General features: G+C 47.9%; 1 protein-coding gene across 1 annotated transcript in view; it reads right to left on the bottom strand.

Moving 5' to 3' along the window:
* Nucleotides 1-14,446, bottom strand: part of PAX2 (paired box 2) — a 124,926-nt gene that overhangs the window by 22,567 nt on the left and 87,913 nt on the right. Inside the window, exons 7-8 of the mRNA XM_055793641.1 lie at nucleotides 7,050-7,225; nucleotides 5,095-5,221 (exon numbers count right to left, since the gene is read on the bottom strand). Of these exons, the coding sequence (XP_055649616.1) occupies nucleotides 5,095-5,221; nucleotides 7,050-7,225 (303 nt within the window). The remainder of the gene's footprint in view (nucleotides 1-5,094; nucleotides 5,222-7,049; nucleotides 7,226-14,446) is intronic.

Below are 14,446 nucleotides of genomic sequence, written 5' to 3'. Positions count from 1 at the left end.
CTGGTTATTGAACTGAACAAAATTCTTTTCCATTCACTCACTAGGCTGAAACGAAGGAAATAATGTCTTTTCACCTTGCAGGAGGCTAAAGTTCTCAAAAGATTGTTTATCATTTCAGAAAAACTTTGGATCCAGGTGTCTAGCCAGTGATTTCTCAATGCTCAGCATCACAAGTTTCTTGAAAACTTACATAAAATCAGATGCTGTTTAAGTATCATTTTTGTACATCTTTCAGATATAGCAAGTAGCCTTTATGTCAGTATTTCCAATTTTTTTTTGCATACATTCATGTATGAATTTGAAAAAATAACTTAAAATGACAAAAACTCTGGTCCCATGCCGAAAAGGGAAGGTCTGGAGGAGATTTAGACCAATGGGGTTTGTGGTTTTTTTGGTGCTTTTGTTTGACACATCATGAGCTGTCATCAGGATTTCGCACTCTGGCTGATACTTGTTGCTTTAGGGAAAAGTTTCTTTCCCAGAGAGAAGGAAACGTTTTCTGTATAGGATGCGGTAGCTGTTTTGGTGGGTGGTGTTGATTTTAAAAAGTTACCTATTGCTGTTAGTAGGTGCTAACCGTAGCATACAAAGCACTCAGAAACTGCCTCACAGGACAAGATGGGGACACATACTCCCATTTTCAGTCAGCAGTAGAAGTTCCTGAAGTGCTTTTTTTGCCCCGTTTCTCTTGGGCTTGTCTTTTACCTTTACTTTTTTTTGCAGATCTCACTGGTTGTAGTGAGCTGGGAAACATGGTCTGATTAGTTAAAACTGCCAGGATTCAGTTAAGGGAAGTTTTTTCTTTACCATTGCTGTAATTTTAGGATCCATCTAGTACGTAAATCCTCCCCTTTAGTAGTCTGTTAATAAGAACATTTCAAACCATACCTTAAAAGTTCATTGCGGTTTATTTCCCATAGTGCTACCTCTCTGTTGTGTAACTTCTGGGCTAGATAACTGAGCTGGAAAGGACTCTGCTCCCAAACTATCAAAGTCCCCAGAGCTCAGAACCTGATCTGAAGACACCTCACTTCTTTCATGCATGCCTATTCCAAAAGATGTGGCTTCTGATAGTGCTTAAAGAAGGATCTTAATCTTTGTTCCCAAATTATTCAAGGCTTCTGAGAACAACCTTGTGCTTTTAAAGTACTCCTGTTGCTAGTGCCAAAATCTTGAGGTTGTCCTCCACTCACCTCTGGGTGTTAGCTACCGAGTACCTTCCAAACTCAAAGATCTATGGAAACTACTGAATAAAAGAAAGCTATTGAGGTTTTCTGTGTTTACTTAGCCCTGTACAGGTTTATACCCATCTGCCTGGGCCGTTTGCACTCAATAGAAATAACCAAAGTAGAACATCTCTGAACAACAAAATTCTTGTCTTGGTGTTGTGCATGTACTGCACATACTCGCCATGGTATGTTCGAGCTTGGATCTTTGCTTCTAGGAAATCTGACTGGGGTTCAAAATTACTGTCCAGGGAAAGGTGTCACAGATCTACGCCAATCTAGCGATGATGGCCATGCAACATCAAGGCAAGATGTAGCTGGCTTACTGGCCTCTGCATGAAGGAAGAGGGGAGATGGTGTTCTCAGACAGTTCTTAGAGCTTTCTCTGATACTTCAGAAGGAAGTTGAAAATTTCTGTGTTGACTGTTCTATATGATGGAGAGCAGGAGCATGTTTCCTAGCCTAGTGCCCAACTAGCCCCCAAGTGTCAGCTCACTCATGGAAATGCCTTGCAGGTACTTACTGGGGAGAAATAAGGGTGACCTGCCTGCTCCATACTGAACAAATGTTCTTGTTTACTTGCTTTAGGAGATATAAGTAATAAATGGACCATCTAAGATGCATCAGATAGAATAATTGTCTGAAAGGGAGAGCTTGATATTGGCAGTACTAGGCAAGGCTGCGCTGTACCTAACTGTGATGCTAAGCTCTGTCTTGGAGTAGATGCCCAGGACTTTGGGGAGGTCCATCCTGCATGTTGGGGAGGGGGCTGCCTGCTCTGCAGCATTTCTAGCTCTTCGGTTCAACAAAGCTTACAAGCAGATAAGGGGACTTCAGCAACACCTGTACTCAACTATCTCACCAAGTTCCCAGATTTCAGGTAGCCATATATTGTTGAGGTTTTGATGGCTTTTGGAGGGGTATATTCTCAGAATGGTGTGAGCTGAGAGAGCTTGCTGAGGAAAGCTAGTCATGAGACAGAGAGTGGAGAAGGGCTTTCTCTGAAATATTCAGAAAGGGCAAGAATCCAGGGCTGGACAGCTTTGGTTTGGAAGGAGATAGTGATACTTCTTTCTGTCTGGCAAGACTGAGCTGAGGAGACCATCTTGTAGACTGAAGGTAAATCTTACACCCTGAAGTGACTGCACGCAAAGTTTGTAGCCTGTGTGGGTGGATTTTTGTTTCACATCTCTTTCTGTTATCACCTGGGTTCACAGACTGCCCTGCGACAAGAGCAAAGAGGCATTTCAAAGATAACACTATAGCAGCAGAACAGGCAGCCAGCAATTAAGTACTCGCTCTTACTCCAATATCCCTTCTTGGGAGAGGAATCTGGGCGATACCAAAGAAATCTGCATGCTCCCAGCCTCTTCCTTAATTTCCCGGCCAGGGTAGATCAGGAGGCAGCACTGAGCTCCTCACCTCTCTGGTCCTTCCTGAAAGCATTGCCCAGCCCCATAGCAAACATATCATGAATCATTCATCTTTAATAGATTATGCAAATTGAGGACATCAGATCAATGAAGATCAATAACTGCAACCATTTAATTGCCAGCAAAAACATTTTAAGAATGAGCATTATCTGAAGTCCTTTCTTGGGTAATGGCATCATTAATCCAAACATTGGATCCTGGCCTAAGTGTAGAGGAAAAATTCTCCGCCCTTCTTTCCCTGCTGCCTTTCAGGGTGTTGAGGGTTTTTTTTCCATTTTCATTTCCAGTTTCTGAGTTTCCCCATCATTACCACCAGTGAACAGCTCCCAACGCTAATAGTTCTGCTTTTGTTACTCTGCGCTGATTGAAATGTCGCATACAGATTGAGATGTTAGTGCTAAGTTGCCACCTGGGAATGTCAAGCTGGGTCTGAAATGAACTTTTCTCACTCTTGGATCCAGATGGATCTGATGGGGATGTTCTTGAGCTGAGCTGGGAATGTTGCAGGGAACAGAGTGGGGATGGCACTAGGGTGGGGGCAAGAAGATTTTCTGCCTCAGCCCACAGCCTCTTCTGCAAGGCCAAATCTCTCTCCTGCTGTCCCCTTGTGACAGTCCTGTCCAAAGCTTGTGCAGTGTCCTCAGCCTTCAGGAATTCTGCTCTCATATTAACATGCTGGAATGCACCATCTTCACTGAGGCAGAAGGACTAAAAAGAATTATTTTAATGGCCCCTTTGAACCTTAAACTCTGATTTTAGTTGTCTCACCTTTACATCCAGCTATGGGGATCTGCCTTCCATGAAGGAAGGAAAGCACTACTATCCAACTGGCTTTGCACCCCAAAGACAGGGAAGTATTTCCTGTAAGAGATGTAGAGCTGCTAAATAGTAGATGGACACCAGCTGAGCTTTGTCTTGCATATGCAAATGCAAAGAAACGTGGAGCAATTCTGCCACAGCTGAGCCATTTTTTTCTGGTTGGCTAAGAAACTGCATGGCTACAAGGATCCTGGATCAAACCTGATAGTAGTAAAAGCCATGAAAAAAAGTCTGGGAGTAGCACGCCTTCTAGACGCTTCCTAAATAGGCAGTTTGCCTCCCCATGACTCTCCATGAAATTTTGCAGACCTCACACTGGATCGCCTCTGTATTTGGGATAACAGCTACTAATCCTGCCTGGTCCCGAAGTTTTGGGTAGCCAAAATTTGCATGCAACAATATGCCTTTGCTCAGTGTTGACCGAACAAGCGATGACTGCCTGCCTCAGCCAGGAGCTGCTTTGACCTCAGGGGCTATTAGCTGTGGCTGCTGCAAGAAAAAGTTGAGATTCAAATGCCAGTGCTCTTGACGCTGTGCCATGACAGGACAGTTTTTTGGCTAAGAGGCAACAGCTCCTTCCCTTGCTAAGAGGACTTACACCTCTTTGTCATGAGTTATTTCTCAACTTCCACCGCGAGGTTTCTAGAGGGGCCACAGCAGCTGTAGGGAAGGAGGGATGTACCAAACGGGCGAGGTGCTCGGGCCTTGCCAGCTGCCTTAGCTACCTGGGAGGAGATGTGCAAACCTGTGGTAGCTGTGTGGCCAGGGACCAGCGGCCACTAAAGCCTGAGAAGAAGAGCTGTGGCACCAGAATACCTCCTTACGGCTCTAGACACGCACGGGGCAGGCAATCTAACACTAGCATCAGGGTGGTGTGCCCCATGGCCCCAGGACGGCCCTGTGCCACACAGGTCCTGCATGTGCCATCAGCGGAGAGGAAGCTTCTGTGGAGCAGCTGCTGCAGGAATTGCCTCCTACTTGTGTGCATCCCAACCCCTCTGCTGTCACGCACTCGCTCTCATTCCCTACTCTCCCAGACACACCTGAGTTTCATGTGCCCGCATGTGAGGCAAGGAGGAAGGCTGTGAAAAAACATCTTTTGCCAGCTGCTGCTAGAGACTCATGGGCTTAAGGAAGAAGTTGTTTAGCAGTCACAGTTCAGCAGACCTCAGTGTTTAGTTTGCAAATGCCCCTTCCAAATGCCAGGGCTGAATAAAACTTAAATTATTGTTTCTCCTGAAGAAAAGCAAGTGTGGATCATGGGTAAGCCACAACCCTCTTGTTCTCAGACACAAAGGCAAAAACCACAGTGCTTATTTGGACATGGCTGTCCTCCACCAACATCCATCCCTAAGCCCCATCTGGGCACACAAGTTCCTGATTCATGCCTGGTTTGCCTGTCTTTGCATCAGAGCTGGGCAGCTCTAGGTGTACCCAAACCTGCCAGTACTCTGAATGTCAAGCTTCTCTTGAGCCCTTATGTCCTCCACAGTCTTTCTGTCTCTTTCCATGTTTGCCACAGAGGGATATCTTGCATTAGCAGAAAAAGCAGAAGCTAATGGTGATGAGGGAAATAAATAAAAAGCTTGGTTTTGCTGTTCGGTCAGGCAGCTTACCGGTCACCACAGGGTACGTCTGGGGTCCTGACACATTTGTCCCCAGGTCTGGGTTAGCAGAGGTGGATAGACTTGATTTGACTTCATCGAGACCAGGGGTCAGAGCTGGGAGGGAGTACTCATTACCCTGGGGAAGAGAGCAGAAAGACAGCTCGCTATTGATGCGCCAGGAGAAAGGGAAGAGTGTACAGATGGGGGGGAGGAAGAGGAGAGATGCAAACCCCTGCACAGATGGAAGAGGAGGAGAAGGAGGAAACAGAGAAGATGGGTTGCGGGGGGGAGTTGCGGTTCCTAGGATGAACTATACCACCCGCTGTGTGCTGCTGTGAAGGGGAAGAGGGGTGAGGGATCTGACCCGTTACTGCAGTACAATTGAGACCCAGTTCAGTGCTGTGGGGATGGGGATAGCTGCCTGTGCCAACCCAGGGGAGAAGAGAGGGGAAATCCACATCTCCTCCTCTTGGCTGAGCGGAGGCAGGAGGTGTTTGCCCTGGTGACAAGGACAGCTGGAGCGGAGGGCTGCAATGACATGACTGGGACAGGCGGGCTGTAAGAAGCAGCCAGTGTTGGCCCACTGTAGCCAGGCTCTCTGCTGAGTTGACTGCCTCCCCTCCGCTGTTACCTCTGTCCTAGCTCTTTAAAAACAAACAAAGAAGCCTCATCCCCTGCCTCTGTCACTCTGTGCATTGGGGTATGAAATTGGGGAGGGGGGAGCCACATGGCTAACAGAAGGGTGGGAGGGGGAGAGCCATTGAATCTGAAAGGGTATCCTGTCCGAAAGGTTCTGGTAATTGCCTTTTTATTGTGGCAGCCTCCGGACCAGACGCGGGAGCTGGAGAAACTGGGAAGGCTACAAAACAGCAGGAAAAGTTGCTCTGATTAATATTACGTTAAATTAAAACTGATTTTCTGCTCTTTCTGCTCCGTTTTTTTCCATGCGCTTCCCCAACCCCCTCCTGACATCTCCCCCTCCTCCAGCAGGCTCCCTGCACGCTGCCCCCTCCCCGCCCCTGTCCCTGCTTGGCTAGGACTGCCTAGTCATTTCCAATTCCTTCTTGTATTGATCTTCCTGTAGAAATCAGTTTTGTAATTAGCTGCAAATTAGGCCTTCTACTGGGGGTGAGCCTGCCCCCTGATTTATCACCAGAGTAATTCGCTGTGATCGGAGAGAAATTAAAATGAACTCAATTAGGCTTCGGATTTGCTTTATGGGCCCTGCTCAGAGTTTCAGGGGGAAAAATGACTGTGCTGGTGCTTAATAGTCTAATGAAAGTAAATAAAGGTTATTCATTGTAATAAACCCAGGGACTCTGGGATGAAGGGAGTCCACAGCCAGCCTCTCCTTCTCTTCCTTTGTTGGTTTATGGCTTGGGGCGGTTTAAAAAGACTTTTGATTTTCATTTTATTAAGACAAACAGCTTTTGGGATAAAAGGCCGGGGGAGCGGGGGAGTAAGGGGGGCAGAGCTGCAGAAGTGCAGGAAACTAGGTTGGAGATGGGAGTCAAGTCTCAGCTTTGGGCCATGAAGGAAAATGCTCAGTTAAAGCCCAGCCCTGTGGCTCGTTGGCCACCAGTGTGATCTGAGAGTGCAGGAGCTTCTGTGCAGTGCTGTGTGCCGGTGAACATGCATGGCGGTGTTTGCACGTTCAGGGCAAGAGCGTGCCCGCCTGCCTGCAGGAGTCTGTGCCAACGGAAAGGTGGACATGGGGATTTAGGGAGAGCAAAGTGCGTGCGTACATGGCAAGTTCATGAGATGAGGTAGAGCTTGTGTACACATGTGCATCGGCACAGTGGTATATTTACAACTAGAAAGTGCTGTAAAATGTAAGTGTGGTGTATGTGAAATAACAGGTCAGTGTGAGAGCAAGGGGTGAGTGAAGAGGGAGAGAGTGGTTTCAGTGAGACAATCTCCCTGTCATCATCCTGTGGGTGCCCATTACTGGGCCAGGCCCTCACCTGCTCAGATTTGATGTGCTCTGATGTTTGAAAGACGTCTGGGTAAGAAGGACGCTCAAAAACTCGATCTAAAGCTTCCAGCTGCTGCTGGGTGAAAGTGTCGCCACGAAGGTGCTTCCGTAAACTGTCCACGCTGCTCTGGGAATCTCCATTGGGAACTGAGCCCTCGGATACATCTGCAGGGCACAGACAGAGAAAACAGGGAGTTAGCACCACCCTGGCTGGGATCAGCAAGGGATGCAGGAAAAGGATGGAGTGGGAAAGAGTGGGGCACTCCGCCTCCATCCAGGGAGCTGTGCCGCTCCTGCGGGAAGCAGGGGCTGAAGCACCCAGGGGAAGCCCTCTCCTGTCTGCTGGAGCTGCCAGGCTGCTCCCACAGGCTCTGTGGGACAATCCTGCCCAGGATGAGTGAGGCTGTGGGGAATGGTGCTTGGCTCAGAGATGAGTTTCGGTTCCGCTGATTTTCAGTGTTAAAAATTGCCAAATCTCCATCGCTGAGCATAAAATGGGAGCAAAGCAGAGCGATTAGCATCGCTGGAAGGCTACCGGGAGAGGCAGCTCATAGAGAAACCAGCGTGCTGAGGGTGGGCCTGTACTGGAGAGGGCTGAGGATGCCTGGGATGGAGAAAGGGCTCTCTTACAGCTTGGAAGTGAGTCAGTCAGTTGTACCTCCCCAGTCCCAATAGAAGTTATATCTCTGATATAATTTCCTTCTCATCTGATCTTATCCTGTTGTACCCCAGATGAGTCTTTCATCCCCTCAGATAACAGGAATAATCCTGCTTCTGACTCCATGTTTCACCAGAGACAAGTCTCTCCCTGTGGAGCATCTGCCCCATCCAACATACGTTGGTTTCTGTTATGATCTCTGTCCCATTCTCCTATGTGTAGCTCGTGATTTATCACAACCCATATCTCTGTTATAAAACTCCCTCCAAAACGAGATGAATCTTTGTCTCTGTTGGTCCCCCTTCCTATCCAAAATGAATTATTGTATTACAAAACCTAGTCCTACTCAGTAGGAATTGGCCTTCCTGGTATTCCTTTGTTCTTCCTAGGAAAAAAGCCCTTTTCTGGTAGAAGCATTGCCAGAAGTGCTTCTCTGTCCCTGCAACAGACCGCTGACACAGTTCAGTCTCACTGCAGCGCCTCCTGCCATGTTCCAGGTGTCTCTGTCTCTGCTGTGCCATCCCACATCTCTTACAGCCCACTCATCCCCTCCGAGGTAAGCCCGTTATAAATGCCCTGCCCCATCCAAAGTGAATCTTTCCTTGTGATAAACCATCTTATCACCCACCTGTTTTTGTTTTTTTTTTCCCTGTTATCCCCCAACTCAAATGAGGTACATTTATCTCTGTTATAACCCCTTTTTATCTGGAGTGAGTCTCCTGCTATTAGCATCTGTCACATCCAAGGTGAGTCTGTCTGTTATAACCTCCTGTCCCAGCTGAAGTGAATCTTCCTTTGTCATAATCCCTCATCTCATCTGAGGCAAGTCTGCTCATTATAATCTTCTCCAACTGTGCTGAGTATCTTTCTGCTGTCACCTCTCAGCCTAACTTTGGTGAGACTGGTTATAATCCCCTGTCTCATCCAGGCTGATGTACCTTCATACCCTCCATGCTGAGTCTCTACCTACTGTGCTCCGTCAGACACAAGGCTGACCTGAAATCGGGTTCTCCCTCTTGCGCTGTGATTACCTTCCTGCTTTTTCACTATTATTCCTCATACTTCAGCCTTTCTTGGCTGAAGTGGTGGCTCCCAGTCTGTGAATCTCAGAAACTTGCTGTCTGTCTGTCAAGAAAATGGTTGAGGGATCTGCATAGACTTCTTCCCTGACTCCATGAGACTGCGAGGCACTCGTGGGCAGATGATGTTCCCGGGAGCCTGGATTGGCACTTGCTGTGCAACGGACAGAACCGTGCCACTCCGCCACTTCATCTTTTAGCTTGTGGATGGTGCCAAGGCAGGTATTTTGCTGGCACAGTTCATGGCCAACTGGTGGCCCAGAGTTATAACTGAGCCTGCTGCCTTCTGGCTATGAGATATATCCGTTTATAGGTGATTATACGATATGATATAATCAATAGTACATTATATACAGTAACGTAGTACAGTACCACTCACAAGACCATAGAAAATATTACATATTGATTTGTCCTGGCCAGCAGCCTTCCCTCGAGCAGCCCCTTCTCTCTTTCTTTTCCACCCCTAGCCAGAGCAGGGCTGTTCACTGGCACGGATCCCTGGCATTTTCTCCTCTCCTCAGGCTTATCTGCACAAGGGAAATCTCTCAAGTTCCCGAAAGCTGGAGTTCATGACAGATTTGACTAAGAGAAAACAAAGCAAAGATGAGGCTTGGTGGACTGCACACTGTGTATGTCAGTGCAGTTTTCATGTTTTAGATGGACTGGGCTGGTACTGCAGGGAGTGGCTTTCAGGAGGACTAGGGTAGCTTGAGGCTCATGCTGCCAGTTCCAGTAGGCATTGCTGTCCGGTCCTCCCTGCAGAAAGCTGGCACAGAGCTCCGGGGTCCAGGCTCAAGCAAAAAAAAAAAAATACTTCTTTCTGTAACAGCACGTGTCTCAACCTGTCTGCAGACTGTAAAGCTGTTTGCCTTTGAGGATTTTTCCACACGTGTCAGTCAGTGTGCACGACTGTGCACACCATGGTGCTAATACATGTGGGTATTTTTACAGCAGATCATTATTCTGATATTCTTTAGATTCTGCATCACTGTGCATGCCTCTGAGCAGCCGTTCATCTGCAGCGGCTGATTTAGGCTATGTTTGATTTTCAAGAATGGCAGCCCTACACCATGCATGGCGTTTGGTGTGAGTGGACGTGTGTTCACGTGTATGCTAAAACTTCCATTGATTGTAATTAAACCAGATTTTACACTTAGTGAGTTGCCCTGGGTGGTTATACAGATTGGTGCACACATGCATGTGTATTTGCAGTTCTTATCTGCCTGCAGAGCCCTGTGCACGCATGTCTCCTGTGTGTGCACAGGCCATGCCTTTGTGTGAAGAAGCTGAAACCACAGCTTTCCCAAGTCACTGTAGGAGTCTCTTTTCCTTCATTTATTCAGGGGCCCTTCAGATCTTGACAAATCTGTCACTCTAAATTTGCGAGAGATTATGGTGCTCTCTCCCTAGCACGGAGAGAGGTGATATATGATATCTGCTGCCCCTATTGATTGCCTGATCTGGTGGCAGAGGGCTGGCGAAATGAACTTGAAATGAACATCATGCCTCAACTCATTGTGCGTATAATACACTACTTAATCCCACATTTTTGAGCCGCTATGGAATTCAATTGATCAATCATGTCCCTCTGATAGTACTGTTTTAGGGGTTATTGCTGCTCTGCTCACTGACCTTTCTATTTATTTATTTATTTGTGACAGAGTGTGTGTGTGTGTGTGAGCGCGCGCGCGTGCATGTGCTTATGTGTATTTGGGAAACTCAGGACCGGCTGATAAGAAGGGACCTGTACAGTCAGTGGGAAATTAAAGAAAAAGATGAAGGGAGGAGAAGGGGAAGGAGCAGGGTTAGATAAGAAATCAGAATGATCAAAGCAAGCAAATAGATAGGGAGAAGTGGAAAAGCAGTACAGGATTCTGGATACAGGGCAGGGGGTAGTCTGCCATGGCCTAGGCTTTAAAATCTACAAAAGAAAAGAAACTTTTGAGAGAGACCTGTAGGCTACCTCAGGGTGGGCCTTGTCCAAACTGCTTGCACTAGTACTGGACTTAATAATGGTAGGGCATGCAAATCCCAAACTTTGCAGAGCAATAATATGACCTGTGCATAAGGATTTTACTTAAAAAGCAAAGTTTCAGAGAGGTGATCCTGAAAGACAGATTTATACATCTTGTGTTGCTAACACTGAGACATTCACAGTCATAGATCATTATATTTTCTTCAAAACCAAGGGATTGTAAATCCCCTATGTTTGTTTTCTGGTGTCAAAACCTATAGAGGATGCGTTTTCATTTTTTCCCTGAAACTGCAAGGGACAGGCATTTATATCTGGGTTTAGATCAAGTCACAATTCTCATCTAAGCATATGACGGTGAGCTGGACTATCAGGAGAAGCCTCAAATACAGTACACCAAGTATGGGAGCTGGCAACTGCATAGATATGAGCAAAGGTGGCAGTAAGGAGCAGAGGAGACTGGTCCATCAAAGCGCTGTGGGTGAAAGTGAAGGGAGGGCTCATGGGGAAAATTTGGGTTGGGGAAGACTAGCAGATCCCATGGGGAATGGCACTGTGGTGGGCAACAGTCACTTCAGCTGATGAAGAACAGTGCTAGGAGTAAAAGCTTAAGGAACGGGGATTTGCCAAGAAAGCAGCTCTTGGAAGGGGTACCGTGGTGAAGCAAGGCTTCAGCTGCAGGAGAAGTCTGGGGGTGCCACCTGGGTAACTGCACTAGCTGTAGCATTAGGAAGCAGCATCACCTTTCCCAGTTCCCTTTTTACTGGAGAGGGAAACTGTGTGGTGCTGTGACACAGGGACACCTCTCTCTTAAATCAGAAGTATCTTAACAGTTTGAGAGGTGAACCATGGCCTCGGTCACAGTGTCCCTCACAAGAACACACAGTCACTGTCAGCACGATCAGGACTGGCCTTGCACATGTGACAGGAAACATCTCTCCTCCTGAGGGGCTGCTGAGGGAGCACACACACACGATGTTCAGCGTAAACCTTCGACACAAGACACAGAAATGCTCCACAGGTGTCACAGAAGTATCCTGACAGATAACAAGGAAATGCTGTGCCAGAGGACAGAGGAACAACTTTAACTACATCTGATGCAGGGAATACACCCATTAAATAGCTCCAAAACAAGAGATGTTCCCAGGCCTGGAAGCCACAAAGTCACCACCACATACAGGTAGCACAGAGCAGCGTAATGCAGTCACCTCCCTGGCTAGAGGCAACAGAGAGCACCCTTGCTCAGGGTGGGACAGGGCTGTCTCCAACAAACAATCCAGAAGTGTTGCTGGCACAGGAAGACCTTTGTGGCACAGAAACATGTAGGAAGGTCATGAGAAGCCGTGCAGCTGGCATGCAAACATGGAGATACTTTCTCTTTCGGGGCAGAGGCTGTTACCACCCCCATGACGTGTCTGCCTGCTGCCTCATGGGGCCCCAATCTCGGCTGGGGCCTCGCAGCGCTACCAATAAAAATCACAGTCATAATAAAAGTGAATGTGACTGGCATGAGAACTGCCAGCCAGGTGACACAGCAGAACCCATCTAATTGTCAAAAGCCTCCGAGGGAAACGCATCTGTCTAACGCAGTGGTGCTGAGCCGGCTGCTGCAGTGCCATCCCCCTGCACCAGCGAGACAGCCTGTCCCCTCCTGCAGCCTGCCTTTGTCACCATCCCAGCTGGGGGGCTTAGCCCAGAACAGTCCTGTCCTGCTTTCTGGGCACTCGTCACTATGTGTGCTGCCCTTCCTGAAGTCACCCTTTGTGTTAGGGCTGCTCTTCCCCTTTATCCAATTTCCCTTCTCTTTTTTCCCCCTCTGATGTGTTCCGGTGTCCCCGCACAGCCTGGGCCTGTCAGGCGGCTTTCCTGGCCGTCCCGGGGGGCCTTTCCCCGCACTGCCAGTTGTTGCAGTTTCAAACTCAATTGTTCTCCTCGGTACTGAGGCAAATGGAGTCATTAATTACCTTCTATCGGCTGGGCCGAGTTCAGAACGCGATCGATAGCCAGTGCTTGTCATTCACGGCAGCCAGCCCTGCACAGACCCTCACGCTGCATTCGGCACGGGGCCAGGAAGGAGCGCAGCGCTTTCAGACCCAGGCTTCAAACCCTGGCATCAGGCTTCTGCTGGGAATAGCGGACCTTTTGCATCTGCGTCTGAGCTGACCCCCAACCAAGGGAGAGTTCAAAGACAAAGACCTTGGCTGAGGGAGCAAATCACACATTTTCACCTGGCCAGAAGCGTCTGGTGCTGGCGTCCTGGTCGGCACCAGTCTGCAGTCGTGGTGTTTCTAAAGACTTTGTTTGCATCCTCAATGATTATTAAGCTAATGCTGTGCTCCCAGTAGCAGGGACAAAGGTGAGGACTAGCAGCCCTAATCTGGTGATCTTTTCACCTGTGTTGACTTTCTTGCCCTACTCAGTAGGGTTTGGTAAGGAGGGCTGAAAAATTTGGTTTCTGTTTCCTTGCAGAAGAATTTTTGCAGCCTTTTGGGCAGCATGGAAGAAGACGTCATCTCTAGATGGGTCAGTGCTGTATTTCAGCACATAGTAGTGCTGCAAGAATCGTCAGGGCTTTCACTGTGATAACTGAACAGGTGGGGAGAAAGATGAACCTCAGAGTCAGATGGAAAGGATCTCAAGTGAGTGCAGGGGGGCTGGCGAGGTTAAGCAGCGCATAGAGAGGGAATGTTATCAGGGGTCTCCACTGTGATAGTGCAAGAAGATCAGGTACAAATTCAGGTTATGTACAGGATCCTGCAGAAACAGGGATACTGGGAGGTGAGTGCTGGAACAGTATCACCTCAAGGAAGTGTATCAGCCTTCGTGAACTCTGCAGTTGTTGAGGTTCCTGTGACCATTTGCCTCAAGGGAATCCTCAAGCCTGGAACTGAGTATGCTAATTGATGGTACTGTGTCGGTCCACGTGTCTCTGTAATTTAAGTGTGTCAGCGACACATAAACTGTGTGTATTTGTTCCTTATATGCTCAGACTTAGAGCCAAAAGGTTCAGAAACAAAGGGATTTTATGTTTTGAAATGAGGGTATAGCACAGATGAGGAATCGGTGAGCAAGGAAGGCTGCTCATGCAGGGAAGTGGGAAGTGTGCCTGACCGAGGAAGAGTGAGATGTGTGCCGGTGCCTGACAGCTGAGGGGCTGCGGTGCTGCTACCGCAAGGGTTGTGTATGACTGAGTCCCTCAGATGGAGCAGGGACAGGCAGTGCAGCTTTAATGCAGGGCTTACATGAGCAAAATGGCAATGCTCAATGAGAATGTAAATGAAATGAATTGTGTGTGCAAATGCATAATGAAGTGTGTACTCAGATCTGTCTTGGATTATCATGGGAGCATGCAAAGCGCATTTAAGGGAGTGTGTGTGTATGCGTATGAAAATCATATGTATTTACTACAGCATCTAAGGGTATGATTGCAAATTTGGCCCAGAGCATCTGGGAAACTAAGTCTGTACAGACCTAGGTCTATGTGTTAGTAATAATCAGCACATCCAGCCTTACTGAATACACCAGTAAGGGCCTTTCCAGGTATTGGTGGGATGCAAGCAGCTGCCTCAGATGTGTGTGCAACATGTACTACAGCATGTGTGGGTGTGCAGATGAGGCATGTTAGCCCGGGTAGTCAGAGCTGGTGCCTGCTGTGCGAGCAGTCACTGCTGCTTTGG

Source organism: Falco peregrinus, chromosome 1 (assembly GCF_023634155.1).
Source record: "Falco peregrinus isolate bFalPer1 chromosome 1, bFalPer1.pri, whole genome shotgun sequence".
Classification (NCBI taxonomy): domain Eukaryota; kingdom Metazoa; phylum Chordata; class Aves; order Falconiformes; family Falconidae; genus Falco; species Falco peregrinus.
This window is presented reverse-complemented; position numbering and strand designations above follow the sequence as displayed.